Consider the following 26391-nt stretch of genomic DNA (forward strand, 5'->3'; position numbering starts at 1 on the left):
TGGCACAGGTGGTTGGTTGTACAGGGTGGAGCGTTCAGTACATGAGAGCCATTGCACAAGTAAGTACCAGCAAGGGTGGGCCAGCTGGTGACCAGTGGGATGAAGTGGTACACGAGCTGCCGGGTGCTGGCCGAGGGCAAGGGGCAGCTAGCCGGTGGGGCGCACCAGCGCTGCGCCAGCTCAGCAGCGGCGGACGGTGGGGCGGTACCGGGTGGCCGCCTCCAGCTGCGCCTTGCGGCGCTGCAGGGTGCTGACGTCGGCCTTGGCCTTCTTCACGCAGGTTTGTATGTAGGACAGGCTGCAGCATCATGCACAGGTGCATGGAGAGGGAGGCGTGCGTGAGCACACGCAGCAGGTTCAGGCACAAGGCACGGTACCGGCATCCAGACCTGCAGGCCCAGGCGCCCCGCCCCAGCAGCCCTCCAGCATGCCCTGCAGGCCCCGGCCCAGCCCACCTGTCCCACATGCGGTGCAGCGAGTCGCGCTCCTCTGCGATGCTGGCCTTCCAGAACTCCACATCCCTTAGCATGTCCCTGAGCGAGGCGCAGAGGTCCGGGGTGAGGCGCGGGCAGCGCGCCAGGTCGCCGCCCGCCGCAGCCAGCGCCAGCAGCTCCTGCAGGGGTGGGAGGGCGATGGGGGACGTGGGAATCAGCACCCCAGCAGCAGAGGGCAGGCCTAAATCAGCCCGTGGGGTGGGAAGGCGTGACCCCTGCCCTCCCCTGCACAGGCGATTCCGCGCCGCCCGCCCACCTTGCCGCGCTGGCTCTCCATGTGCGTGCTGGCCCTGCCTGCCACGCTGGCCAGAAGGCCGTTCAGGTCGTGCTTGCGGCGCCTGCACAGCGGGGCGGGCTGCCGCGCATCTGATCCTGCCGGCATGGTTGTGCAGGGAGGTGAATGTGTGCCACATGCACAAGAGGGCAGCGCATGCACGGGCTCAACGGCGGGCCAGGCTGCTCACGACAGCGTGCGGTCCATCTGGTTGAGGCTGGCCAGCAGCGTCTGGGAATTCTTCTCCAGCATGCCAGCGCTGGAATGGCAGGGGGAGGGAGCGGCAGCCGGGGGAGGTGTCGGGAGGGGCAGAGGCGCTGCACAAAGGGTGCATGCAGCAGCAGAGGGCAGGGGCCCAAGTGTGTGCTGTGCCGCCCCCCCAGCCGCCCACCTGTCCTCCAGCTCATCCAGGTATCGAGCTTTGCTGCGCAGCTTGTGGCACGCGTTGTCCAGCAGGCAGGCGCTGCAGGCAGGGAGGAGGAGGAGCGGAGGCGGTCGGTGTGGGCCGCACCGTCCGGGCGGCCGCGCAACGCCACGCGCATGTGCCAGAAGTTGTTCGGCGGCGGCGGCGGCGGCGGCGCACATGAACTTGTCGCGCCACGTGCGCTGGCGTGGGTAGTCCACGGCCTTGGCCTCACCAAACTCCTCCTGGAAAGTGGAAAGTAAAAGGCACACAGCAGCAAGCCGTGAGGCAATGGCGGCAGGTGGCGCTGGGCTCCCCCGCTGCAGAAGCTCTGCCACTAGTGGAACCAAGCAACCTGAGTCAAGGCTCCAGGCCGGTGTGGCCGAAACGCTTGGATCCACCGCTCGCTGCGTCTGATCTAGGCCGGAATAAGCCAGGCCCACCTCAAAAGCGGCGCGCCATGCTGAGTCGGCGGCGAGGCTGGCGGCCCGCCAGTGCCTGGACACCTGGGCGGCGGCAGCTAGGTCGTTCACCTGCGGGACCAGGCGGCATGGCTGGGTGAGAGGAGGTGGAGCGGGCGGCAGAGAGCAAGCGGGAGCGCACCTTGAGTTTGTCTAGCACCATCTCCAGGACGTCTGTCGAGTCCAAAGCGGGTGGCAGTTCCTCCATGTCCTGCTCCGCCATGGTGTCGAGGTGGGGCTGGAACCCTCCTTTCCGTCCCGACCCTCCTCTCGGCTTGGGGCGGGGCTTACGCGCTGTCACCCCCACCAAGGCGATTTTGTTGGACATGCAGAGGGTGCGAAGTCAGGCTAGCGATCAAGCTCGTTTGGGGAGCCTGTGGGCAAGGCACCATGGCGCCGCCACCATGGCGCCAGCGCTGGGATCCCATGGGAGAGTTGCACAGCAACTCGGTCCTTGCCAGTTCTCTTTTACGGTTTCAGACGCAGCATGGAGTGTTGCATGCATGCATGCACAAAGAATGGTCAATGCTTGGAATGGGTTGGTCGGCAGGGTGGCTCACTCCTGCTTCGCGCCCTCCCGCTCCGCCACCCATTGCTTCAGGGCTGCCCGCTGCCGGCGGTTGAGGCGCACCCGCGGCCGCTCCGCCTTCATCACCGCCTCCGCATCCGCCGCGCCCTTGGCTACGCCCTCAGCTGCATCACAGCAGGGCGATAGCAGATGCTCAGCCGGCCGGGGAGGCAGCCATAGCCCCTGGCATGCCGACCCGCCGCATTCCCAGCAGCCTGGCCCGTAGCAGCAGCAGCAGCAAGAGCAGCAACGGCAGCATACCCGGCAGCAGCAGCCGGAGCAGCGACGGCAGCATACCCGGCAGCAGCAGGTGGCACCCCCCGCCTCACCAATGAGAATGGCCCCCAGCACGGTCGCCGACCTGCCGTGGCCGTGCGCGCAGTGCACCAGGATGGGCCGCCCCGCCGCCCGCTGCTGCATGGCCCACTGCACGCCCTGGTCAATCTGCGCCGGCGTGGGCGCGTGCGTGTCCCACACCGCCAGGTTCAGGTAGGCGGGCGGGGCCAGCTGCAGCGGCAGCTCGCACGTCACGTCCAGCACAGCGGGGTGCACCTGCGGCGTGGCAGGGCAGCAATCGTCATCCATCTTGGGGCTGGGTTCCGCTGCGAACACCCTTGCAGCAGGCTGGTGGTGCATGAGGTCCACCTCTGGCGGCACCAGCCCATGGCCTTCCACCAGCGCACAGGCGCCCCCTGCAGCCGGCCAGCCGGCCAGCCAGGCAGGTGGCCGCGCACCGTGGGCACCAGATTCTGCTCGCTGGGCCAGGCGCCAATGTAGTGGTCTGGCGTGACCTGGTCAAAGCTGGGCTCGGAGGAGAAGCGGCGCTGCAGCGCCAGCTTGGCACGCAGTCCCACGTGGTACGGCCACAGCAGGGTGAAGCGCACGGGGTCGATGGTGCCGTCGGCGCGCTGCAGGGCAAGGAGCAGCCGGGATGCCGGGTGGGGGCGACGCGCTGGGCGAGGGCCTGTCTGCTGCTGCCGGCCACCACCCCTGGCGATACCCACCTTCCCCAGCAGGCCTGTGGTGCGCCCAGCCAGCGCCTCGCTCGCCGCCACGGCCACCACCAGGCCCGACCCGCTGACGTGCCACAAGACGCACGAGACGGGGAGCGGCAGCATGTGGCGCAGCGACCAGGCCGCCAGGCCAGGCAGAGCCGCTATGGCTGCCACTACCGTGCTGATGTGAACGCCCATGGGGGTGAAGGTGTGCAACACGGCGCTAGGCGGAATGCCCTGGCGCCTGGTTGCACCGGAGAGCGCGCTGCTGAGTGGCCAGTTGCTGCTGCCTGCCGGAGTGCAATGCCTCCTGGTTATGGAGGCGTGCAGGGGGCGGGCAAACCTCATCATGGCTGGCACACGTGGCCCTTGTCCTGTCGTGTCGATGAAGGTCTGAGAGGCCGGGCAATGCCCTCTAGTCATGCATGTCCTGATCAAGGAAACTGGCAGGCCCAGGGTGGGCCAGCTGCCCCAGAGTTTCGGAGCCTAATCACCCCGCACCAGGATGGACCCTCTGCGTAGGGAGATGCAGATCCGGACGAGGATAGAGTCGATGTGAGTGCGGGTGCAGCGGTGGGAGGGAGGCAGGCCCTGCCTCTGCCTTGCGCTGGCGGTCACCGCCGCTCCCGCCACCGCTCCGGCCGACGTGCACCGTCGCCGCCGCCCCTGCAGCTTCAACAAACGTGAGGAGAACTTCGCTTCCAGGCAGGAGTACCATGAATACCTGGAGGAGAGGGAGGACATCAGTAAGCGGTGCTGGGCTCGGCACCTGAGGCACTCCGGGCGCCCCGCGCCGGGTTCCAGTGGTTGGATGGAAGGGTTGGAGGCCCCTCATGCCCTCCCACCCCGCCTGCCCGCAGTCTTCAACCTGGTGGAGCGCATCGACGTCAAGGAGATGGAAAGCAGGGTGGAGGAGTACCGGAGGGTCAATGCAGACAGCATCGTACGCAACGAGGCGCTGAGGGCGGAGGAGCTGCGGCGGCGGGTGGCGGCGGCGGAGGAGGGCGCGGGGCAGGCGGGCGTGAGCGGCACGGCGGCGGCATTCCAGGAGGGGGCCGACGCGGAGCCGCACCAGGGGATGGAGTACACGGCGACGCTGCCAGAGGCGGCCGCGGCTGCTGTCCTTGGAACGTGCGTGTGCGAGGATGGGGCTGGGAGGCAGTGGCTGGGATGCCTCGTGAGTGGAAGCACCCATCAAGGCCACCAGGGCATTGGCATGGTTTGGCTGGGTGCCTCCGGCCCTTGCCCCCTCCATCGCGCCTCCCGCAGCTGCCGCCATTTGAGGCGCTGACCCGCCCGCCAGCCCCCCTGCGCCCGCTCCCTGCAGGGCGCCAGCCCCGCTGCCGCTGGCGGCCGCCGGCGCCGACGGCAACTTGCAGGCCGCGGCTGGGCAGCTGACGGGCGACGCCTGGCTGGCCATGGCCCTATCCAGCGGCTGGCGGCAGGACATGCCCAAGCGCAAAGCGCTGGAGCAGGCCTTTGGCTCGGTGCTCGTGTTCTGATCTGCTCCGCTGCCTGCTTGCCGTCCCTGCTTGCGCTCTGCACCACCCCGAGAATTGTTTATTCTGCTGCTCTGAACTGTTTCTGCTGCCCGTTCCGCCTTCGACGCCTGCTGCCCGTTCCTTTATCGATGCATAAATTTACTTCAGCGCTTCCGCATGCGCGCTTCCGCATGTGCGTGCATTGGACAGGGGCAGTGGCAACAGGGTTGCCCCCAGCCACCGGCGCCAGGTCCCACTTGCTCCATCTGTTGACACACACACATCCACCGCTGGCGCACCTTTTAGTGGAACCTGCTCATTTCGAGCAGGATGCTGGGGGAGAGCAGCAGTATTGCACGGAGCTGTCGTGGACGCTGGCGCGAGCGGTGCAAGTGCGGTGTGTGCGCGGGCAGGCGCCAGGGTGGCGGCGCGTGCTGTGCAGTGCCTCCTCGTCTCCCGCCCCGCCTGCGCTGGGCCACACCCCCGGGCGCACAGCATCTGGCAGCAGTTTAAATGGGGCTTATGAACGCCTCTGCGTCCAGCAGCGTGCAGTGTTGCCACATCGCAAGGCGGGGTGCTGCCGCCGTGTGCAGCAACAGCAAGGACTTGTCAGTTGCCAATCTGTGCGTGCCCCGCATGCCCCTGCTCTCTGGAGGCCACACCAGCCAAACGCGAGCGAGAGCTCCCTGCGCGTGGCTGTGGAGCAGCCTTCCAATCTGCCAAAAATGCTGGGAGGCGCCACCAACACGCCGACAATTACAAGCAACAACAAACACACGCATACATTCATTCAAGCTGACACAAGCATGCATCTCAAGCAGGGGCACACATGGCGTGCGCTGTCCCTGCTGCGGATAAGCACCGACTACTGGCCGCAGCATCCAGCCTGCGCTGGAATCGACTGCATGCCCAGCTCACTTGCGCCCCCTGCTCCCGCCGCTGCGCCCGCTGGAGCCACTGCTGCGGCTGCTGCTGGTGCTGCCGCTGCTGCGGCTGCTGGAGCCGCTGCTGGTGGAGGAGCCTGAGCCCGAGGAGGAGTGGCTGCGGCCAGAGGAGCTGGACGGGGTGGGGGAGCGGCGGCGGCGGCGGGGCGGCGAGGCCGAACGCCGGTGCGGAGGGCTGCGCCGCCGCTCGCGGCTGTCGTCGCGGCGGCGTGGCGGCGAGGGGCGGCGCCGCTCCCGGCTGTCGTCCCGCGCCCGGCGCGCGGGCGGGCTGGCGCCGCGACGTGGCGGTGGGCTGGCGCGGCGCGGAGGGCTGCGCCGCCGCTCGCGGCTGTCGTCCCGGCGGCGCGCAGGCGGGCTGTAGCGGCGTGCAGGCACCTCCCGGCGGCGCGGCGGCGAGGGGCTGCGCCGCCGCGCGGGGCTGCGCGCCCGGCGGGGCGGCGACGGGCTGCGACGGCGCGGGGGGCTGCGCGCGCGGCGCGGCGGCGAGGGGCTAGCCCTCCGCCCGCCGCCTGCCGCCTTGCTGCCGCCGCCATTCTCCTCGCGCCGCTGCCGGCCGTCGGCCGGCGCTGCTGCCGCTGCGGGGGGCGAGGGCGAGGGGGCACGCCGCGGCGGCGACGGCTGCGGGGGGGCAGCAGCCGGCGGCTTGGGCGGCGACGCTGCCTGGCGGCGCTTGCGCGGTGGGCTCCTGCTGCGGCTGCTGTCGCTGCCAGAGCTGCTGCTGCTGCTGCTGCTGCTGCTGCTGCTGCCAGAGGAGCGAGACGCGCTGCCCCTGCTCCTGCTCCTGCTCTTGCTGCGGGCCTTGGCGGCGGCAGCGGAGCGCGGCGGCGAGCGCGGCGGCGTGCGGCTCCTGCTACGCCCGCGCGCCTCGCCGCTCGCCTCCTCGCCGTCGCTGGCGCCGGCGGGCTGGTACCGCTCCGGCGCCTCCAGCTCCACCCTGTAGTACCCCTTACTGGGGTCCTCAAACCGCTTCTGCTCGGCCTGCGGCAGCGCAGCGCATGGGGCGGGCAGCACGGCACATGGAGAGCCAGCTGGCAGGGCCAAAAAGCCAGAACCGGCCGGCACCACGCGCTCGGCACGCTGCTCGGCCCAGACACCACGCTGCTCGGCCCCGAGACCAGCCGGCCACGTTAGGCCAGCAGGCTGCCGCCGGCTTTGGCGCCAGTCACTTGTGGCTCCTGCCCCCACTCCCCACACATCCACACAGCGCCTCCCGCCCCACCTTGCGCTCTTTCTCCAGCTTCTTGGCAGCTTTCTCCTTCTCCTTGGCAGCCTTCTCCTCGTCACGCTTGCGCTTTTTCTCCGCCTTCTCCCTGTCCTTCACCGCCTTCTTCGCCCTGCAACACACACACACACACACACGCAACACCCAGCATGACGAGGACGGCGGCGCAGGGAAGAGGCAGCGCTGCCGACGGCGGGGAGCGTTGCTCAGCGGGGCAGGAGCGGCAGCAGGGCACACTGGGCAGGGGCGGGGCGCTCGCCCCTGCTGCAACGCATCAGTAGCAGCAGCAGCCGGCGGCGGCGGCGGCCGCGCGGCCCACTCACGCCTTCTCCCGCTCCCGCCGCTCCTTCTCCCTCCGCTTCTTCTCCTTCTCCCGCTCCGCCACCTTGTCCAGCCGCTTCTGCTCCTGCAGCTCCCGGTTGAAGGCGTCGCCCTCGTGCACGTCCTCGGCAAACCCAAAGGCGTCCTTGAGGCGGGCCATCTGCTCCTGCTTGCGCCGCGCCACCTCGTGCGTCTCCTGGGCCAGCCTGCGGCGGCGGGCGGCGCACGCCGGCGGTCGCCGGCAGGCGCGAGGGGTCGCGGGGCGGGGTCGCGCAGGGGAGCCGGGCCGCCGGCAGAGCTGGCTGGCGTGCGGGCCAACACGGCTGGGGTGCGGGCGCACACGCCCCACTCACTTGTCCGTGGCCGCCGCTGCCTGCTGCTCCGACTTGGCCAGCAGCTCGACACGGTAAGCGGCCAGCTTCTCCTCAATCTCATCCTCCGGCAGCCTGCGGGAGGGCGGCGGGGGATGGGGCGGGTGAGGCCAGGCCAAGGGCAGAGGAGGGGAGGGCCAGCAGAAGTTGGCGAGGCAGCGGGCGCCCCCGCTCCGCAACACCCTGGGCCAAGCAGCCGCCCACTCACTCCTCGTCCTCCAGCTGCGCCCGCATCGTCTCCACCTCCAGCTCCACCTGGCGCTTGCGGTTGTGCTCCAGGATGTCGGCGTTGGGCTGCCTGTGCGCCGGGCCGCGGCCGTCGTCTCGGTCGCCGATGGTCACCTGCGGCGGGCCCCGCAGGTTGAACTTGTTGCCCTGCACGTACCCGCTGGTGCCCGAGCCGCGCACGCTCAACAGGCCGATGCCTGCAGGCAGGTTGGGAGGGAGGCGCAGGCAGGGAGGAGGGGTCGGTGCGGGGGTGCAGGGAGCCTGCTCCCTGCCGCTGCGTGGCGGGGAGAGGCGGGGACCTGGCGGGGCTTTGGGGCTGCTGCGACAGAGCCCGTGCGGCGCCCGGGGCACGCCTCATACACCCTGGCTCGCCGGGCCGCGCTGCAGAGGGCCCTGCGGGCTCTGGGCGCTCGCTCCCAGAGGATGCAGGCCTCCAGTGGGCGCCTCCGCGCGCCTGCGCACTAACTCACCGTTGTACATCGTGCCAGCACGTCACACACCGACGCCGGCGGCTGCAGGCAGCCTGGGGCTGCGGTGATGGGGGAGGCCCGAGCGCAGGGGACGGGACGGCGGCTTCCTGGCACCTGTGGACGGCTGCAGCGTGCCGCAAGAGGGCGAGAGAGTGAGGAGAGCCCAGCACGAGCACACAAAATGAAGGTCTGCCACCTCGGCCGCATGCAGAGCCCATCTGGCTTAGCCATCGCTTGTCAAGCTGCAGACGAATTGCCAGAGCATTCACCAGGCCGGCTGCTGCGCCAGGAGCAGCGAACACATCAGCCCGATCACCCCCGGCTCTGAAGGGAGGGCTGTGGGTTGGGCGCGATGGCAGACGATGATGGATTCGTAGGGGCCAAGCTAGAGCGGGACAGGGTGAGTGCCGGCACTTGCCCAGTGCCCAAGTTGAACAGCGGGCGCTCTGGCTGCTCCCCCGCGCCCCCTGCCATCTCCTCGAGTCTGGTGCCGCCTGAGCTCACTGTGGGCATCGCCCCACCTTCCTGCCGCGCGTGTGCAGCAGTCAGGCGACGCTGGCTTTGATGCAGCCGCCTACAGCTTCTTTGGGGATATGGCGGGCGAGGATGATGCGCTGGAGGGTCCCCTGGAGGTGAGGGGCAGGCCGCGCAGCCAGTGGGCAGCCCAGGCGGCAGCCGCGGCGGTCCGCCGCCACCCACCTCCCATGCTGCTGCTGCTGCTGCCGCCTGTAGGAGGGCCTGGAGGGTCCGCCCGAGGAGGAGGCGCCCGACCCCGACCTGCTGCTGGATGAGGATGAGGATCTGTCGTATGCCAGCATGTTTGCGGCGGCGCTGGAGAGCGACCGCGGCGGCATGGCCTCGGCGGCAGGCAACCAGCTGCACCCGCCTGCGGGGCAGCAGCAGGGCGAGCCCGCGGCTGCGCCAGCCGCCACCAGCGTGGCCGGCCCCAGCCCCGGCGGCTCGCTGTTCAGCGATTTCGACCTGTCCGCAGACCTGCGCCCCACGCCGCCCCGTGCCAAGCTGGGCAGCATCGCGCTGGGGGGGCTGCTGGCAGCCGGCGCGCCCGGCCCCGGCTCGCCCTTTGGCTCCGCGCCCGCCAGCAGCCCCTTTGGTGGCTTTGGCTCCACCCCAGGGATGCCCATGCCGCCGCCGCAGCCGCGGCCCTCGCCGCTGTCTGACCCAGCTGTCATGCACATGGGCCCGCCGCCGCCACCACACATGGCACCCTCGCTTCCCGCTGGCGGCCTGGGAGGCCCTCTAGGCCCGGTGAGGCGCCGCCTGCTGCCTGCTGGCGTGCCGGACCAGTGCCTGGCGGCCCGCCTGCTGCGGTGCCAGTCATTGCACGCTGCCAGCCTGCCGCTAGCCAGCAGCGCGCCCAGGTGCGCCGTGCTGCCAGGCCTGCTGAGGCACGCTCTCCCCGCTGCGTCCCTGCTGCAGCGTGCCATGACGGCGCAGGAGCTGGAGGCACAGCTGCTGGGCGGCGGAGGCGGCGCGGGCCAGCAGCAGCAGCAGATAGGGGGCCCGCCCATGCAGCAGCCGCCGCCGCCTCAGCCGCACTATGGCGCCATGGGCATGCCGCCTCCCCAGCACAACGGCTACCCGCCCATGCAGCATCAGATGCAGATGCAGGGCCCGCCGTCTGGCTACGGCATGCCTCCAGGCGGCCCTGCGGGGCCCATGCATCTGCCGCCGGGCTACGGCCTGGAGCCGTACCCAGCGCCCATGCAGGGGCCGCCGCCGCCGCCCCACTTCAGCCCCGGCGCGGCCTTCCCCCCCATGTCGGGCCCCGAGCGGCCGCCGCCGCGCCCCATCCCCATGCAGCACCCGGGCATGTTTGGGGGGCCGCCGGGTGACATGCAGGCTGCGCCGCCGCCAGGCTACGGCCCGCCCCCTCCCGGCATGCAGCAGCAGCAGATGGGCGGCCCGACACGCGGGCCGGGCCCAGGCTTCGCGCCGCACATGCGGCCGGGGCCGCCGGGCATGATACCGCCCCACATGCGGCCGGGGCCGCCCGGACCCTGGGCGCAGCGCCCGCCGCCGGACATGCCGCCGCCGGGCCAGCCGCAGCCGCAGCAGCGGCACCCGCAGCACGCCACGCTGGCGCAACGCCTGCGGGCGCTCAACCTGGCAGACAGGTGGGGCTGGCAGCTGAGCGCATGCCGGTCGTTCAGGGCAAAGCACCACACGCATCGGCACTTGGCGGCAGGCATGCGGGGCGCGATGCCCCCAAGCCTCCTGCCGCGGCTGGCGTCACCCACCCCTCTTCCTGGCCCTCCTTGGCCTGCCCCCCTCACCGCCCCTCTGCCCGCCTGCCCCGCTGCCCGCAGGCACGAGGAGGTGCGTCGGCCCATGCTGCGCAGGCGGTACCAATCGCGGTACATGGACCACGAGGAGATCGAGCACATACTGGCCATACAGGTGGGGGTGGGCGGGTGCAGAGGTGCATTGGGGGCACGAGGTGCTGTAGGGGTGATGCTGGAAACTCATGCCACTGCCAGCAAGGCGCGTGTCCCCAGCCCATGCCTTCCCTCTGCGCCTGCGCCCTTTCCCACCCCGCAGTGGCGCGCCCTGCACCAGACCACCCCCTACCTGGAGGACTACTACTACCAGGCCTTCCTGTACAAGTACTACGCCAAGAGGAACAGGAGGAGCTTCGCGCCAGAGTCGGGTGGGTGCGCGGGGTGGTGGTGGGGGTGCCGCGTGTGGGCTGTCAACTGTGTGTGTGTGTGTGTGTGTGCAGAGGTGGGGGCCAGTGGTGTGTGGTGTGGTGTGGTGTGGTGTGATGCGTGTGGGAGATGGGGTGGGGCCTTGCTGGGAGAGGCGAGCAGCCGCTGTGCCACGCGCGGCTCGGCACCAGGCCGCCTCCACACACACACTCCACACACCCCTACAGACACTGCCCCCACACGATACGGTCCCTGCCCCCCCGCAGTGCGCGAGCTGGCCCCCACCGAGAAGACTGCCGGCGACGAGGTGGCGTTTGTGCGGGTGGAGGGCCTGGGCCGCCTGCCCTTCTCCAACATCCGCCGCCCGCGCCCGCTCATGGACATTGCGCCCGGCCAGCCGCGGGGGGGCACGGGCAGCGAGGGCGAGGGCGAGGAAGGCAGGGGCGAGGGCGAGGGCGGCGAGGGCGAGGGCAGCGCGCGGCCTCTGGAGCAGGAGCCCATGCTGGCTGCCCGCATCATGATTGAGGACTGCATGTGCCTCATCCTGGACGTGCTGGACATCGACCAAATCTTTGTGGCGGCAGCGGGAGGTGGGCGGCCGCCGCGGGCTGGTGGGCGGGGCTGGCTGACCAGCTGGCTGGCTTGGCGTGTGTGGCTGGCAGGGCGCGGGGGGCGGCAGAGGCAGCGGGAGGGGAGGCGCTGTGAGGGCACAGAGGTGGAGCCGCCGGCGAGCACCGGGCTGCTCCCTACCCCCTGCCGCCAAGCAGCCCACCCCTTTTGCTTGTTCACGTGTCCCCTCGCTGCCTCCCCTCGCCCCCCCAACCCCCCTTCCCTCAGGCCCCGTGGAGGTCGAGGGCGCGCTGCGCACGCGGCGCTCGCTTTTGCTGGACGGCCTGGCTGCCTCGCTGCGCCTGCCCGAGGCGGCGGTGGTGGCGCCGCCCACGCCCGGCGCCGGCGCCGGCGCCGGCGAGATGGGCGACGGCGTCTTCCTGCGCCTCATGGCCCTCACAAAGGGCAAGAAGCTGCTGGCCAGGGCGCTGCGGGTGGTGTACCCTGCGCCAGAGGCGGTGCAGCCGCGCCAGCCGCGCTCCGCGCTCGTGGACGGCCAGCTGGCGGGCGGCGCGCCGCCCGCGCCGCACCCGCCCAACCTGCGCGTCGTGTGGGCCGCGCTGCGCAGCCTGCGCTTCCTGTTCTCGGGCCGCCCCGGCGGCGCCGAGGACGTGGCGGCCTGCTCGGCGGCGGCGGCGGCGGCGGCCGAGGTGCTGCGCCGCCTGCACTCGCCCCGCGCCGTGGCCGACTGCCTGGCGGCGGCGGTGGGCGGAGACCTGGACGGCGCGCCGCTGCTGGCCAGCCAGCCGGACGCGGTGCTGATGCCGCTGTTCGCGCCAGGTGCGGGGGGGCTGGGGGCACGCAGTTTTAGCGTGGGGCTGGGGCGGGGCGGGGCAGGGGCGTGCAGTGCTGCCCTCGGCATGCGGGGTAGGGCAGGGGCAGTGCTGCGCTGCCTGCCCTCGGCACACACGTGTGCGCACACGGCGGCCCCCGCACCTCACCCCACCTCCTCCCTGACCCCTCCCGCCGCCTGCCTGCCTGCCTGCCTGCCACCGCTGGTGCAGGCGCCACGGCGCACGACACGCAGCGCCCCTGGCTGGCAGACGTCCTGACCGCGCTGCTGCAGCGCGGCGCGGAGCTCGACCTCCTGCCCGGCGCGGCGGCGCCCGAGCGCGAGGCCGCGGCGGCCGCCGCCTGGCGCCACCACCTGCCGGCGCTGTACTCGCTGGTGGAGCGGCACGTGGGGGCGCTGCATGAGGCCTTCCAGGCCGGGGTGGCCATGGGGGAGCAGGAGGCGGCGGCGGAGGTCAAGGCGCTCATGCCCATCAGCCTGGTGCGCGTGCTGCTGCCGCACTGCACCGCGCAGCAGGCCGGCGTGCTGCGCAGGCAGCTACTAGACCTGGGCGTGTGAGGCGGCGGGCGGCGGCGGCGCCGGGGATGCTCGCCAGATAGGAGGCGCCTCTGCACCCCGGCACGCCCGCGCGCGCACGCCTGGCGGGCGGCCCAGTTTTTGAGTGGCCCAGCCCAGCCTGCCGCGTGCCCCCGTTGGAAGTGAGCTCGTGGCCGACCGCTGCGCTGTCGCTGAGCCTCTCTTCCCCACAGCCAGCAGCAGCTCATGAGTGGCCTGCTTCCGTGCTGCCCCTCGCGACGTTGTAATGCGCATTGCACTAGCGGCCGGGCAGCTGCCGGGATGGTGGGCACGTTTGTGGAGCAGAGAGGAACGAGGCAAATGGGAGCGGGTCAAGGCTGCTAGGCACGCTGCGCCCTGCGCCGCCGCGGCTTGCCTGGCTCCTCCTCCTCACGCTCCTCCCCAGCAGCCTGCGGCTGCGGCTCGGGCTGCTGCTCCGCCGGCGAGGGCGCCGACTGCGGCACACCGCTAGCTGCACCGCTGCTTCGGAAGCGCGCCCTTTCCGCCGCATGCTCCTCCGCCATTTCACTGATGTCCGACTGGTTTGCGGCCATGGCCATCTTTCGCATGGACAGCACCCACAGCACCATCACGCCCAGCCCCACCTGCAACGGCAGAGGCGGCAGGTCGTGGTGCACGGCGGCGGCGGCGGCGGCGGCGGCGGCGGCGGGTGGTGCACGCGTCGCTGCATCACGCCACCAGCCAGCGCATCACCTTGGGCGGCAAGTATTTCTGAAGCCAGAACAGGCCAAAGCCAACGAAGAATAGCGACAGAAAGGACAGCAGCCTGTTAGCCATTGTGGAGACCCGCCACCAATCAAACGCGACAATCGAAGGCACAGGGTGAAGAACGAGAGCACAACTTTCAGAGTCCGGGTGCACATGGGGCGCTGCCACGGCCACCGGGCGCCGCCTGCACATGTGCCAGCCAACCCAAGCGCCGCCCCTCTGCTCTGAATTGAACTCCGCATTTTCCGGTGCACCACAGGCTGCCCGCCCACAACCAGCAAGGCGACGCCTGGCAGGCGGTGGGCACGACTTGGGGGCCAGCCCGGCCCAGCTTGCGCCAGCTCTGGCTAGCCAGTGCTGAGCTGTTAGTAACAATGCCGCGACACTCCCAATTCTCTCCCAGTCAGGTCAGCGGCTGAACGGCCTGCCCAGCTCCCTGTTGATGCCCCGCCGCATCTCCTCGTACGTGGCATACCCTGCACAGGAAGCATGGACGGCGAACAATGGACATCAGCATCAGCTCCAGCCACTCGCCTGCCTCCACCCGCCGGCAGCTGCCTGGCGTGCCGAGCCCTGCGGCCAGGCCCCTGGTGCCCCCACCTGTGACGGGAAGCATGGTGTCGTCCCACCGCTCCTGGATGGCCTGCCGCAGCTCCGGGGTCAGCTCCTCCTTGTTGCGCCCGACCCGCCCCTCCCGCACCTTGCCCGTGCGCAGGCCCGCCTCCCGGGGCCGCCCACAGGCCTCGTTGCGCGCCAGCTTCAGCATGTGCTGCACCAGGCACGGGGGCGGGGCGCCAGCTGAGGCCACACACCTAGCAGCAGCGGCAGCGGAAGCAGCGGAAGCAGCAGGCGTAGCGAGCAAGGCATGAGTGGGCACATCGTGGAGGCTGCATGGCGCGGCTCCACACCCCACCTCGTCATACCTGCACCAAGCGGGCAGCAGGGGGCAGGCATGTGAGCGGCACGGCACGCCGGCCCAGCGCCCGTGGGCTTGGCTTGCAAGGCAGCCTGCAGTGCGGTGCTGTGACCACCGGCGGCCACCCACTTCTCCGGGAACCGCTTCATCCAGCCGATGGTGGACCGCTCCACCGCCAGCGCCTGCAGGGCGGGGTCGTGCTGGCCGATGCCCAGGAACTCGGCAATCAGGGACACTGCGGCGGGCAGGTCCTCTTGCAAATCCTCGTAGTGAAGCCACAGCAGGTTGGGGTCCGCCCTGCAGCCAGGTGGTGGCGAAGAGATGGGTGGGGGCCAGCGCGGGAGGCGCAGGGCCTGATGCATGGAGGCATGCCTGCCCACGAGCAGGGGAGGTGGGCAGGCGGCATGGATGTGCGGGCTGGGCTTGAGGGCTGGCTGGCCTGCCTGGCGGCGCCTCCAGGGACCCACCTGTGGGGGTACCAGGAAGCCATGTTGTTCCACATGCCGGCATTAAAGAGCGGGGAGGGCGGGTCGCCGCGGCGCAGCCAGAAGTGCACCAGGAAGTCGTGCATGCTGATGGCGCCCGCGTCAAAGATCCAGCCCTGCGGGGGGGGGCGGGGTGGTGCGGCAGCCGCGGCGCGGTCGGCAGCGCCAGCTGGCGGCAGGCTGGGACGCATGTGCAGCGCCGTGCCGCGCTGTGCTGTGCCATGCTGTGCTGCGCCAGGCCGCGCTCGCCTGCAGGAAGTAGAAGAAGGAGGGCCCTGCATCCAGCGGGTCACGAGTGATGAACAGGTACTTGCCGGCCCCCTTGGGGCAGTGGGGCCGCCAAAAGTGGGTCTTGTAGACGCGTGGCCGCCAGCCATCCTGTGGGAGGCGCGAGCGGGGCCTGGGCAGCTGTGCAGGCCGCCCGATGGCCAGGGTGGCAGGAGAAGACAGCTGGCAGGCACAGCAGCCTGGGGGCATGTCTGACAATGAAACACATCCCACCTGCACAGTCATATCCTTCAATCCATAGTCCCAGGCTGCAGCGTTCGTGCCCACACAAGGGCAGGGTGGGGCAAGGGCAGGGCAGCGGTGGGTAATGCACAACAGCATGGGAAACAACGCAGTAACAGCCATGGAGCAGGGCCCAGCAAGCAGGGCAGCCTCACCCATTTCTATGCAGGGAATCACCAGGTTAATCTCGTCGTAGCTCATGTCGCCCCCAGACCGCAGCATGTGCACGATCTGGCACAGCCACGTGGTGCCGCACCTGGTGGCAGCCAGCGGGTGGGCAGTTGTTTGGCACAGCGCACGCAGCAGCGGTCCCAGGCTCACGCCTGGCGCCCGTGCCCACTCACTTTGGCGGCGACACAATCATGATATCGTCCTGGGTGACCCGCAGGTTGGCGCCCGCCATCCGGCCTGCACCCCAGCCAGCCAGCCAGCCAGCAGCCACTGGAGCTGCTGGGACACGGCGTTCCGCGCTGCGCCGGAAGTGGTGCTGGCACGCATCCCCAAGCTACTGCCTCACCCTCGGCAGTCTCCAGGTTGCGATTGGCCTCCTCCATCTTCTGCACCGTCCTGACCACATCCTCCCGGTCGCTGGCAGACAGGTCGGCTGGCATCGTGAACTGCCGCTCGCCGCCCGCCACCGCTACGGCCCAACCACACGCACAGCGGCGCCTGCTCGGTCGCAAGCGATCTGATCGATCGCACTGCAGGACAAAGGCTGCGCCACAGTGTGCAGGGCGCCCAGGGGTGGCACTGCTGGTGCTCGACTGGTGGGGCCGCGGCCCGCCTACCAACACCGCCGCTCTGCGCCAATTGGGCAAATGCAATGTGTCGATGGCTTGGAGAGCGCGCTCGATGGGTAATGGAGAAAGTCTGAGCATTGACAAGTCAGCAGGCGTTCATTACGCAGAGAAACGGCCCATGAGCAGCCTCCCATTGCCTTTACGTCTTGTTATGATTCATACATAGAGAGATGAATCAGGACGAGCTCGAGGCTTTCGCAAATGAGCACCACATTCCCAGCCTCACCCAAGTGAGCTCCTCCCGCATATCTGCATGGCGCTAGCATACAGTGCAGTGGCCGATGCGGCGCCTCCCAGCCCCCAGGAGGGAAGGAGGGTGGGCCGCCGCCTCTGCCGCTCGCCGCTGGAAGTGTGGAGCCAGCGGCGGACGTCTCAACGCCGCTCCTGGCCTTGCCGTTGCACAGTGGTGCAGCCATTTGCCCCTGCCACACCGACCCTCGCTCCCCACCTGACCGGGCGTCGTCCCTGCCTTGCGCCGCCACCCTCCGCAGCTGTGGGCGGTGGAGCTGGAGGAGGCGCCCGTGTGCATGGGCCTGAGCCCCAAGGGCCAGCTGCTGGCTGTGGGCACAGTAGATGACGCCATCCCAGTGCTGGATGTGGCCAGCGGCAAGGTGGCCCACACGCTGGCGGGGCACGACGGCGGCACCAACGGCCTGGCATTCCTGTCTGGCAACAGCCTGGCGAGCGTGGGGGAGGACGGGAGCGCGCGCGTGTGGAATGTGGCGCGCGCGGCCTGCCTGCACCAGCTGCCCGTGGATGCAGATGGGGCAGACAGGTGGGCGGGAGGGTGTGGGGCCCCGGCCTGCGGGTGCGCCGCGTGTCGGCTGAGCGGCGGCCAGCCAGGCGCCGGCCTGCCGTGCCTTGCCAGCGCTGCCAGCCGCGGTCAGGCAAGAAGGGGTGTGGCGGCTGCAGGATGGGGGTGCGGGCAGGGGTCGGCAGTGGTGCACCACCTGCACCTAACGCCACACTGGTCCCCGGCTGCTGTGCGGTGCAGGACGGGCAGCGGGCACAGCGTTGGCCACCTCACCGGCGCCCCCGGTGCCAAGTCCTTTGCCTGCTCCGCCGGCAGGCTGGTCACCATCTTCACTCTGGGCGCCTCCCCGCAGCAGCAGCCCTCCCGCCGCGTGCTGGGGCCGCTGGACAGCACGGTGGGCGGGGCTGGGAGGGAGCAGGGCGAGCGGCGGCACGCTGCAGGCTCGCTCGGGCGTATGCTCTGCCTGGGCCGCACCTTCGCCTACGTCCATGGGCAGGGCTGTGCCCGCCCTGCCTGCCACACTGCCTGCCAAGCCCGCACATGGTTGACCGCCGCCCGGTCGCAGGTTGAGAGCCTGCGGTTTGACCGCCGCGGCAACCTGCTGGCCACCTACAACGGCGGCGTCAGCTACTGGAACTTTGAGCGGAGGGAGGAGGACAAGCAGGAGCTGGGGCTGCCGCACTCGGGGGCCTGCCTGTGTGGCGACGTCACGCCCGGTGCGCCGCGGGCAGCCCCGCCCGCGCCCGCTGCCGCTGGTGTGTTGCCTGCGTGGGGCGCGTGGGCAGGCCGACCGGGCCAAGCCAGGTGGGCCGCTGTGCTGCTCTTGTGAGGGCACAGTTGTGCTGCCTGCCTGCCGACCCGCCGACCTGCTGCCTGCCCCACCGCTCCCTCCAGGCCTGGACTACATTGTTGCTGGCTGCCACGACAGCACGGTGCACATCTACCACTTCAGGCAGCAGCGCAAGTCGGGGGTGGAGCTGCAGGTGGGGGTGGGGCCGGAGTGGGAGTGTGCTTGATGGTGGGGTGAGCTATTGAGGTGTGCGCTTGTGGGTGTGCGTGTGGGTGTCGGAGGCAAGGCGGGCTTTGCCCAGGGCGCATACTTCGCTGGGTGCTTCCTGCCCGCACCATACACAACAAGCAACACACACACACACACACACACGCACACACACGCACACACACGCACACACACGCGCGCGTGCAACACACGCAACACGTGCATCACACGTGGGCGCAGGAGATGACGTGCGGCGGGTATGATGGCAAGGTGACGGCGGTGGACTTCAACCCAAAGGGAGACCGCATGGCATCGGCGGGTGAGCCGCGCTGGGCAGCGCACAGCACAGCACAACGCAGCGCAGCAGTGCTGCTGGCTGGAGGGCAAGGCCCTGGCAGCTGTGCTGTATGGGATGCGAGGGCGGGGGTGGGCGGGATGGTGGTGGCGGCGTCGGGGCATCCCGTATCTGCCTGCACTGCCGGCCAACCTGCCGCCTGCCTGCCTGCCTGCCAGGCGGCGACAAGAACACGGTGTGGGACTTCAGCGGCAGCCCCACCGGCACCCTGCCCACGCTCACCGTGGGACACCACTCCTCCATCACCTGCCAGGCAAGGGAGACCAGCTGCCCGCCCGCCAGTGCAGTATCCCAACCCGCCTGTGCAGTATCCACCACACCCAGCAGGCGGGGCCCTGCAGCCCTCAGCCAATCTCCTGCCCGCGTCCGTCACCCACGCTCGCCCTCCACACGCCTCCCGCTGCCTGCTGCTGCCCGCAGGCGTGGCAGCCCGACGGCGAGGGCTGGCTGGCGACCGCGGGCAAGGATGGGCGCCTGCTGGTGTATGACGTTGAGGCCAAGCTGCCCATGAGGAAAGGCATGCCCTTCATCTGCCAGCCGGGCGCGCTGGGCCTCACAGACGGTGCGTGCCGGACACGGTCCAGGCTGCGGCAGAGAGGCGGGGGGGAGGCGGGAGGGAGGCCGCAGGGGCCAGGGATCCCCGCCGCTGCTCTCAGCCACCATTCCGCCACCCAGTGTGTTCAAGCCCAATGCTGCTGGGCGCCAAACGCTGCTGCTGCCGGTGGCGGTCGCCGTGCAGGTGATGAGGTGACGGCGCTGGTGTTTGCGCGGGACGGTATCCTGTACACCGGCCACATCAGCGGCATGGTGCGACGGTGGGAGCTGCCGCTGGCGGGCAGCAGCGAGGACGGCGACGAGGCGCCGCAGCTGCAGGCGGCGGCAGCGGCACAGCAGCAGCAGCCCAGCCAGGCAACAGCAGCGGAGACGGAACGGCCGTGAGCAGAGCAAGAAGAGCGCCGCTGATGCAGTTTGTACTGCATTGCTTATGATGTGCTTGCGCTTGCTTCCTGCCTTTTGCTTGCCCGCCTTGTGAGGTGTGGGGTTGAGGTTTCAGTGTGCAGCTGGCTGCTGCCCAAGGGAAGAATCGCCTGAAGCAGCGCTTGTGGGGCAGGGACCCAAGCCTGCCTTGACACTGGCCCCGGACTGAAGCGGATGTGAGCATGGTTCCCTTACACAGCAGCAAGGGTGGGCAGCGCCAGCTCACTCCTCCCCCTGCGGCCGCTTCAGCTTGGGCAGCTTGCGAGGGCGGGTCTGGTGGGTGAAGGTCTGTACTGGCTTGCCCACCAGCTCCGCCTGCGAGGGCTGCCGCAGCTTGCTGAGGTCGGGTATGCCCAGCGTGGATTTCACGAGCGGCACCTTGAGCAGCGAGGTCTGGAGCAGCGAGAAGACGTTGCTGGCTGCACGCAGCGGCGGCAGGGGGCGAGGGAGGCAGAGGTGAGGCAGGGCAGGGCAGGGCAGGGCAAGGTGGGCACGTCGGCAGTTGCTTGCTGGGCCCAACAAGCCGCGATACACAGCAAAGCACTCACGTGGGCGTGCCTTGCCTCAAAGCACACCCCGCAGCCCAACAGACAGCAAGGCGCGGGGCATGGGGCAGGGTAAGCGCAGGACCAAGCGCAAGACCAAGCGCACGGGCAGGGCAAAGGAGGGGGCACCCACCCGACCAGTACATGAAGACGGATGCAGGGAGGGCTGTGGAGGCGAGCGGTATGACCAGCGCCACCACCCGCATCACATTCTTCAGCTTCTTCTGCATCTCGGGCGGCTGCGGGGGCAGCGCAGCGGGAGCGGCGCGAGGCGAGGGAGGCAGGGGTGGATGAGCAGCGCGGCGGGGGAGTCGGTCGGCGCCGGCTGCAGCGGCGAGCGTGCCGGTGGCACCCGCCAGCTGTACGGGCAGCGGGGCGAGGGGCCCCGCGATGCCGCGCGACGCCACGCCTGCCCGCCCACCTGCCCCTGCATGCCGTCTGCCGCGCCCAGCTCGATTGTGAGGAGGAAGGAGAGGCCGGCCAGGGCGGGCAGCATGTAGGTGGGGTCTGCCACCGTGAGGTCTGTGAACCACAGCGCCCCGCCCTCGGTCAGCGACGGCACCTGCGAGGCAGCCAGGCGGCGGCCGCATCGGTGGCAATGGCGGCAGGGGGTGGGCGGCAGCAGGGAGCACACCGCAGGCAGGGTGTTCCTGCCCGCCCGCGGGCTCGCAGGCGCGGAGGCCGCGCCCCACCTTGTGCGCCGCAAAGCCGCGCAGGGCTGAGAAGAAGCCGATGAAGATGGGGGCCTGCACCAGCATGCCGGCCATGGACTTGAAGGGGTTGCAGTTGTACTTCTTCCACACAGCCATCACGTGCTGCTGGTGCTCCAGCTGCGGGCCGGGGGTGGGGGCAGGGAGGGAGGGGCGGAGAGCACGTCGAGTGAGGCACAGAGGGGCGGGGGGGCGAGGGGCAACGGGAGGCAGCCGGGCGCAGCCAGCGAGGGATCGAGAGAGGTGAGGGCGTGGGCAGCGTGGTGGGACCCCCCATTTGCCAGCACCGCCCATCGCCTGGCCGCCTGCACGGCCGCACCCCTGCCGCTGCATCCCACGAGGCAGCGGCGGCGCCTCCCCATGCGCATGCCCACGCCGCCACGCACCGCCGCCTCCATGTTCCCCTTGGCCTGCTCCTCCTTGACATGGTTCATCAGCACCTCCATCTCGGGCCGAGCCTGCGGCAGAGGAGGGACAGCGGCGCGCGCACGCGGTAGGCGCGACAGCAGCCGAGGCGGAGCGCGGGCTGGCGCTGCTCGGCACAGCGCGGGCCTGCGCATGCTGCCGCGCGCTGCCCACCCCGCCATGCACACGCTGACTAACTCACCAACACACACGGCCAGCCAGGCAGCCAGCGACCGGCGGCATGCGGTAAACCCACCAGGGACATGCGGTACGTGTTCTTGATCTGCATGATCATGATGGGCAGCGTGGCCAGCCGCATGGCGCAGGTGGCCACCATGATGGACTGCCACCACTCCAGCCCCAGTGCGCCGTGAAGCCCCGTCAGCAGGCCCTGGATCAAGCGGGTGGGCAGCCAGGAGTCCTCGCGGGCCGCCGCCAGCGCATCCTCCTCTGCCCCCGCCGCGGCAGCCACAATGGCGCTGGCGGTGAAGAGGTCGGCCACGCCAGGCGTGGCCGACGCGGCCGCGGCCCAGCCGCCGCCCGCTGCGCTGTCTGCTGCCGCCATGCCGGCGCTGCTGCTGGCGGCGTCGAGGCCCGCTTGCGCGACGTCGTTGCCAAAGTCCTCCCCCGCTGCTGCCAGGGAGTCGGGGGGCTGCTGCTCTGCTGCCGCCTGCTGCTTGCCGCCGCCGCCGGGCCGGAGGCTCAGGTGCCGCATCGACGTGTGGCTGCCATGCTGCCAGCTCCCACCACCCTGCCCGCTGCTGCTGCCCCCGCTGTCGCCGCAGTGCTGCCAGCGGTCGAGGAGCTGCAGGGCTGCTGCAGACTGCGGTGCCCAGGCGCCGCCGCCAGCCTCTGCCGCCGTCGCCGACGCCGCGGCCCCCATCCGCGACAGCAGGGAGGCGCTGCGTCTTAGCAGCATGGCCTACGGGTATCTGTGTGGAGGTGATGAGACCGCAGGCAGCCGGCCTAGTGCAAACCCCTTGGTTTAGCACACCCGGCGGCAATCACTCGCGGCGTTGGCGCGTCGCTGAACACGGACAGGCTTGATATGCAGCGTGGAATTGCGCTGGCCAGCTGAATTGCAAACAAGGGTTGGCATTCGCCTCCCCCGCTGTGACTGGACCCAGGCCGCCCCTCCATGCAGGGCCCTGAAGACGCGAAACAGGCCCCGCCAGGTCCTTTCTCTTGTGGCCTGACGCCAGTTCAGGTAAACGCCGCCGGCAGGGAGCTGCGAGCAGCATGCAAGCGATGGGCATGGGGACAGCATGGGAAGGAGGGCAGGGCCACCGCGCCTGGTGGTGTTGCTGGCGATGTGGAGGAGCCAGCAGCGGGTTCAGCCGTGCGCAGCGGGGATGGGCCCCGCCCCAACCCCGCCAATCACGCAGCATGGGCGCCCGGGCAGCGCTGCAGCCCCGCGCACAGCCCTGCGCGGCGTGATGGAGCCAGCCGAGCGGCTGGCCGAGCGCCGGGGAGCGTGCGGCTCGCTCGCCAGCCGGGCGCTCGCCGGCAGCACGGCGGCCGTTGCTGGCCTGCCGTGGCGAGCCTGTGCCTAACATGCATTGCTGTGCCCCCGTGCGCGGTGCTGCGGCTGCAGGTTGACAGCGAAGCGGCGCCATGGCGACCAAGCGCAAGGGCGGCGTGGGCGGCAACAAGTTCCGCATGACGCTCGGCCTGCCGGTGGCCGCCACCATGAACTGCGCAGACAACAGCGGCGCCAAGAACCTGTACGTCATCTCCGTGCACGGCTGGGGCTCCCGCCTCAACCGCCTGCCCGCAGCCGCGCCCGGCGACATGGTCATGGCGACGGTGAAGAAGGGGAAGCCAGACTTGCGCAAGAAGGGTGGGTGGCGGGTGCTGCTGGGCGGGACATTCTGCTGCTGCTGCTGCCTGTGTCGCCGCCCCCACACGCTGCATGCTGCGGCGAGGACCAGGGGGTCGGTGTGGGGTGCCTCACAAGCAGGGCAGGAGGCTGCTGCGTTTTGTCCGGGTGGACGAACAATGGGCTAGCGCCGCGGCTGTTGCTGCGGCGGCCGCACTGCGTGTGCTCGTCAGCAGCTGGTGGGCAGATGAATACCCAGCAGCCCTGCAGCGGGAAGAATGCAGCGGCATTGCCAGCAGCAGCCCTGCTGGGAGGCTGGTCAGGCAGGGGACAAGCCGGCGTCAGCGCTGTGGCGTGACGCGGGCTCCCAAGCCGGGCCGCATCTCGCCTCTGCTGGGACCACAGCAAGCCGGGCCAGCATTCCTTGCAGCTGGCAGCAGGCGCCTGCCTGCAGCACGGCAGCAGGTGGCACAGTCTTGCAGCTGTACAGCGCACCACACCGCACCGCACGCTGCGCACGACGTGCCTACGCCGCCCGCGCTCACCCTGCCTGCCCCTTCCACCCCTCGCCCGTCTGCCCTGCAGTGATGCCCGCGATTGTGGTGCGGCAGCGCAAGGCGTTCCGGCGGAAGGACGGCACCTTCATCTACTTTGAGGACAACGCGGGGGTGATTGTGAACACCAAGGGAGAGATGAAGGGTGAGCGGGCAGCCGCTGACGTGCACGCGGTGGTTTGTTTTGCGGCCCGGCTCGCAGGCCCGGCTGGCACCTGCCCTGATGGACCAGCCGCCAGCCACCTCTGCACGCCCTCAGCCATGCCTCCCGCCTCCCCTCCCGCCCTGCAGGCTCCGCCATCACCGGCCCCGTGTGCAAGGAGTGCGCCGACCTGTGGCCGCGCGTGGCAGCAGCAGCAAACACGATCGTCTGAGCGCCCGCCTGCCGAGGCGGCAGGCGCGGCTGGCGAGGCGCGGAGCGGGGCCTGCAGCCACACACACACCCTCTCCGCACCAAGCAGCGTGTAATGCACCATTTGCCAGGAGGCAGGATTCGAGGGATTGGAAGGGTTGGTGGCAGCCGGCCTCAGTTGGGCATGGAAACGCTCCTTGGCAGTTAGGGTGCTAGGCTTGGGTTGGAGCCTAGCCCAACCTGGCCAGTCTTGCCAACCATCAGGGTGCTGCTGCCATTTTACACAGAGAGGGGAGCGCACACAGGAGTGGGGCGCTGGCAGGGCGCCATAGCGGCGCATCATGCGTGCCTGGCGGTGCGTGTGCATGTAGCGCAACACAGCGGGATGGAGAGTACATTGCAGGGGTTGGTACAGCATGCATGCAGCATGCGGGGTGCGGGCAGGAGGGACACAGGAGATGGGCAGGGCGCGGCACCCGGCAAAACCCATCCGACGCTCGCAGCAGCCAGGGGACAACAATCACAGGCGCCCAGGCCTCCTCACGTGGCCACAATGCGCGGCCGCCGCTTCTTGTGCTCAGCCTCCTCTGCCTGCTGCTGCTGCTGCTGCTGCTGCTGCTCCTCGGGCTCGGGCTCCGCCCGCGCCGCTGCGACCGAGGGCGCCTCTGGCGCCCCCACCCCGGGCCCGCCCTCCCCGTCTTGCAGCTGCTTGGCCGCCAGTGCCAGGTCGCCTGCCGGCGTGTCTGTGCTGGGCGGCGGCGCGCGCACCTCTGCCTCCTCTGCACCCTCGCCCTGCAGGTGCGGGCAGGGCACACCAGCCACCGATCAGGGCTGGGCAGGGACCTGGCTATGCACCGCCTCTCAAGCTCAAGCAGCCATCTGTGTTGGTGCAGTGGTCTGCGTTGGTGCAGGAAGGCGGCGCACGCAGGCTGGCGGCGCGCGGCGGGCGTGCGGGCCGCTCACCGAGGCAGCGCCGCCGCCGCCCGCGCCGCCCTTGAACCCGGCCTTGAGCTTGTCGATGTTGCGCAGCTCCGCGGAGCGGTAGGGTCGCGCACCCAGCAGCGCCTCCAGCTCCTCTGCAGGTGTGTGTGTGTGTGTGTGTGTGCGCGCGCTCGTGTGCGTGTGTGTGTGTGCGTGTGAGTGTGTGCGTGTGGTGAGAGGTGGGAGGGGCAGGTGCACGGTGGCCGGCAGCAAGCAGCCGCGTTGCCCCCCAGGCTCCCAGGACCCCCTCCCCACCCATACCGCCTCACCCGTCCCCAGCACCTCCTTCTTCAGCAGCGCCTGCGCCATGCCCTCCACCAGGTGCTTCTTCTCCTCCAGCAGCTGCAGGGGGCGCGGCATGCGGGCCAGCGAGCCGTGGCCAGGCGGGCCGAGCGGGGCGGGGAGCGCAGCGCAGCGCAGCGCAGCGCAAGGCAAGGCGCGACGAGGAGGGGCTGCTCCCTCTCCCTGCACCACCCGCTCTGGCATGCGGGCATGCGGTGTGGGGATCACCCACCCTCCACCCACCCTCCACGCACCACCCAACCTCCTCCACCCTCCACCCACCACCCAACCTTCTCCACCCCTCGCCACCTCCCACCCGCCACCCCACCCGTCCCCCACCACCTCACCTGTACCGTGCGCTGGTAGGCCAGGTCCACCAGGCTGCGTACCTCGCCGTCGATGATGCGCGCGGTGTCGTCGCTGTAGGGCTTGTTCAGCTGGCCCTCCTCGGGAGGGAAGGACAGCAGGCCCACCTTGGGGTTCATGCCATAGATGGCCACCTGCGGGCGGCGGGGGGGCGCCCTCGCGCGGTCGCACGCTGCGCTGCACAACAACACATTGCTGTGGCCCCTGGCGTGAGCGGGAGCGCGCGCTGGGATGCCCAGCGCACGCCTCGACAGACCCCAGGCCAGGCGCACGCTCGGCAGCCCCCTCCTTTCGCCACCCCACGCCACCCCACGCCACGCCACGTCTCGCCACGCCCCACCCCACCCCACCCCGCCACCCCACCTGGCTGTACGCCATCTTGGTGACGCGCTCCAGGTCGTTCTGCGCGCCTGTGGAGATGCGTCCCAGCATGACCTGCTCCGCGGCGCGCCCCCCCAGCGCCATCGCCATCATGTCGTTCAGCTGCTCCGTCGTCATCAGCACGTTCTCGTTGGGCAGGTACTGGGCAAAGCCCAGGGCCGCGCTGCCGCGGGGAACAATGGACACCTGGGCGTGTGGGTGTGGGGAGGGAGTGGGGTGGACAGGTGAGGTGGGAGGAGGCAGCGGGGCAGGTGAGGCACGTGATACGGCAGCGCAGGTTGCGGACGGGGCTGGCCACGGCTGCGGCCCACGCCTCCAGCCCAGCCAAGACCGCTGGCTGCCCCCACCCCCACCCCGCCACCGCCTCCACACCACATGCATACCCACACCAGCCCACCTTGAGCAGCGGCTCGGCGTGCTGCAGGAACCAGCCCGTCACCGCGTGCCCGGCCTCGTGGTAGGCCACAGTCCTGCGCTCCTCAACGCTGATCACCTGCACGCCACACGGCGGCGGCGGCGGCGCGGGTTCACTGTTGGCGCGGGGGGGAGCGCACCGGCCGTCTGGACAAGCAGGCAGGCAGGCAGGCAGGCGACAGCTTGCACTGCGCCGGCACTTC

The 26391-nt window shown here is 70.4% G+C and overlaps 9 protein-coding genes across 9 annotated transcripts in view; 4 read left to right on the plus strand and 5 right to left on the minus strand.

Annotated features, from left to right (window-relative positions):
• Positions 1-180: 180 nt before the first annotated feature.
• On the minus strand, positions 181-3318 carry CHLNCDRAFT_56882 (hypothetical protein; the record flags this gene model as incomplete). Its single annotated transcript, XM_005850819.1, has 12 exons — positions 181-298; positions 456-613; positions 751-832; positions 959-1027; positions 1160-1231; positions 1352-1416; positions 1527-1704; positions 1775-1901; positions 2193-2325; positions 2530-2752; positions 2935-3108; positions 3205-3318. The coding sequence occupies 7 exons, from the start codon at positions 3316-3318 to the stop codon at positions 1403-1405; spliced, it is 963 nt and encodes a 320-aa protein (XP_005850881.1). The 3' UTR covers positions 181-298; positions 456-613; positions 751-832; positions 959-1027; positions 1160-1231; positions 1352-1402.
• A 382-nt stretch (positions 3319-3700) lies between these two features.
• CHLNCDRAFT_140536 (hypothetical protein) lies at positions 3701-4697 on the plus strand (the record flags this gene model as incomplete). The annotated part of the gene is made up of 4 exons (XM_005850536.1): positions 3701-3750; positions 3868-3941; positions 4056-4326; positions 4523-4697. 4 exons carry the CDS (start codon positions 3701-3703, stop codon positions 4695-4697), a joined length of 570 nt encoding a protein of 189 aa, XP_005850598.1.
• An 893-nt stretch (positions 4698-5590) lies between these two features.
• On the minus strand, positions 5591-8242 carry CHLNCDRAFT_140537 (hypothetical protein; the record flags this gene model as incomplete). Its single annotated transcript, XM_005850820.1, has 6 exons — positions 5591-6598; positions 6840-6954; positions 7166-7369; positions 7517-7609; positions 7743-7959; positions 8233-8242. The coding sequence occupies 6 exons, from the start codon at positions 8240-8242 to the stop codon at positions 5591-5593; spliced, it is 1647 nt and encodes a 548-aa protein (XP_005850882.1).
• Positions 8243-8484: 242 nt separating this feature from the next.
• On the plus strand, positions 8485-12858 carry CHLNCDRAFT_56884 (expressed protein; the record flags this gene model as incomplete). The annotated part of the gene is made up of 9 exons (XM_005850537.1): positions 8485-8632; positions 8775-8864; positions 8965-9498; positions 9670-10367; positions 10560-10650; positions 10792-10900; positions 11165-11488; positions 11736-12287; positions 12512-12858. Exons 1-9 carry the CDS (start codon positions 8585-8587, stop codon positions 12856-12858), a joined length of 2793 nt encoding a protein of 930 aa, XP_005850599.1. The 5' UTR covers positions 8485-8584.
• A 1082-nt stretch (positions 12859-13940) lies between these two features.
• Positions 13941-16296, minus strand: CHLNCDRAFT_59577 (hypothetical protein). Its single transcript, XM_005850821.1, has 10 exons — positions 16013-16296; positions 15840-15903; positions 15651-15751; positions 15487-15521; positions 15235-15363; positions 14968-15101; positions 14630-14797; positions 14498-14507; positions 14185-14353; positions 13941-14060 (listed from the first exon to the last, which is right to left on the minus strand). Exons 1-10 carry the CDS (start codon positions 16104-16106, stop codon positions 13993-13995), a joined length of 972 nt encoding a protein of 323 aa, XP_005850883.1. The 5' UTR covers positions 16107-16296; the 3' UTR covers positions 13941-13992.
• A 169-nt stretch (positions 16297-16465) lies between these two features.
• On the plus strand, positions 16466-19340 carry CHLNCDRAFT_140541 (hypothetical protein; the record flags this gene model as incomplete). Its single annotated transcript, XM_005850538.1, has 9 exons — positions 16466-16525; positions 16787-17070; positions 17290-17443; positions 17615-17765; positions 17944-18032; positions 18287-18365; positions 18560-18624; positions 18822-18963; positions 19141-19340. The coding sequence occupies 9 exons, from the start codon at positions 16466-16468 to the stop codon at positions 19338-19340; spliced, it is 1224 nt and encodes a 407-aa protein (XP_005850600.1).
• A 261-nt stretch (positions 19341-19601) lies between these two features.
• Positions 19602-21922, minus strand: CHLNCDRAFT_140542 (hypothetical protein; the record flags this gene model as incomplete). The annotated part of the gene is made up of 6 exons (XM_005850822.1): positions 19602-19798; positions 20058-20163; positions 20346-20486; positions 20617-20754; positions 21021-21092; positions 21296-21922. The coding sequence occupies 6 exons, from the start codon at positions 21920-21922 to the stop codon at positions 19602-19604; spliced, it is 1281 nt and encodes a 426-aa protein (XP_005850884.1).
• Positions 21923-22229: 307 nt separating this feature from the next.
• CHLNCDRAFT_59578 (hypothetical protein) lies at positions 22230-23911 on the plus strand. Its single transcript, XM_005850539.1, has 4 exons — positions 22230-22246; positions 22634-22879; positions 23444-23557; positions 23704-23911. The coding sequence occupies exons 2-4, from the start codon at positions 22654-22656 to the stop codon at positions 23784-23786; spliced, it is 423 nt and encodes a 140-aa protein (XP_005850601.1). The 5' UTR covers positions 22230-22246; positions 22634-22653; the 3' UTR covers positions 23787-23911.
• Positions 23912-24304: 393 nt separating this feature from the next.
• CHLNCDRAFT_140544 (hypothetical protein) overlaps positions 24305-26391 on the minus strand; it is a gene marked incomplete at both ends in the record, with an annotated part of 5061 nt that continues 2974 nt past the window's right edge. The window contains 6 exons of the mRNA XM_005850823.1: positions 24305-24556; positions 24728-24840; positions 25015-25087; positions 25375-25527; positions 25757-25960; positions 26172-26267. Of these exons, the coding sequence (XP_005850885.1) occupies positions 24305-24556; positions 24728-24840; positions 25015-25087; positions 25375-25527; positions 25757-25960; positions 26172-26267 (891 nt within the window). The remainder of the gene's footprint in view (positions 24557-24727; positions 24841-25014; positions 25088-25374; positions 25528-25756; positions 25961-26171; positions 26268-26391) is intronic.

Source organism: Chlorella variabilis (genome assembly GCF_000147415.1).
Source record: "Chlorella variabilis unplaced genomic scaffold CHLNCscaffold_3, whole genome shotgun sequence".
NCBI lineage: Eukaryota > Viridiplantae > Chlorophyta > Trebouxiophyceae > Chlorellales > Chlorellaceae > Chlorella > Chlorella variabilis.

Bases quoted from the DNA above. Each gene is read 5' to 3' on its own strand.
- CHLNCDRAFT_59578 (XM_005850539.1), top strand. From the start codon at position 22,654: ATGGCGACCAAGCGCAAGGGCGGCGTGGGCGGCAACAAGTTCCGCATG. The intron at 22,880-23,443 runs GTGGGTGGCGGG...TCTGCCCTGCAG, and splicing joins GCCAGACTTGCGCAAGAAGG to TGATGCCCGCGATTGTGGTG. The intron at 23,558-23,703 runs GTGAGCGGGCAG...CCCGCCCTGCAG, and splicing joins CACCAAGGGAGAGATGAAGG to GCTCCGCCATCACCGGCCCC.
- CHLNCDRAFT_59577 (XM_005850821.1), bottom strand. From the start codon at position 16,106: ATGCCAGCCGACCTGTCTGCCAGCGACCGGGAGGATGTGGTCAGGACG. The intron at 15,904-16,012 runs GTGAGGCAGTAG...GCTGGGGTGCAG, and splicing joins CAACCTGGAGACTGCCGAGG to GCCGGATGGCGGGCGCCAAC. The intron at 14,798-14,967 runs GTGGGTCCCTGG...ACCTGGCTGCAG, and splicing joins GCTTCCTGGTACCCCCACAG to GGCGGACCCCAACCTGCTGT.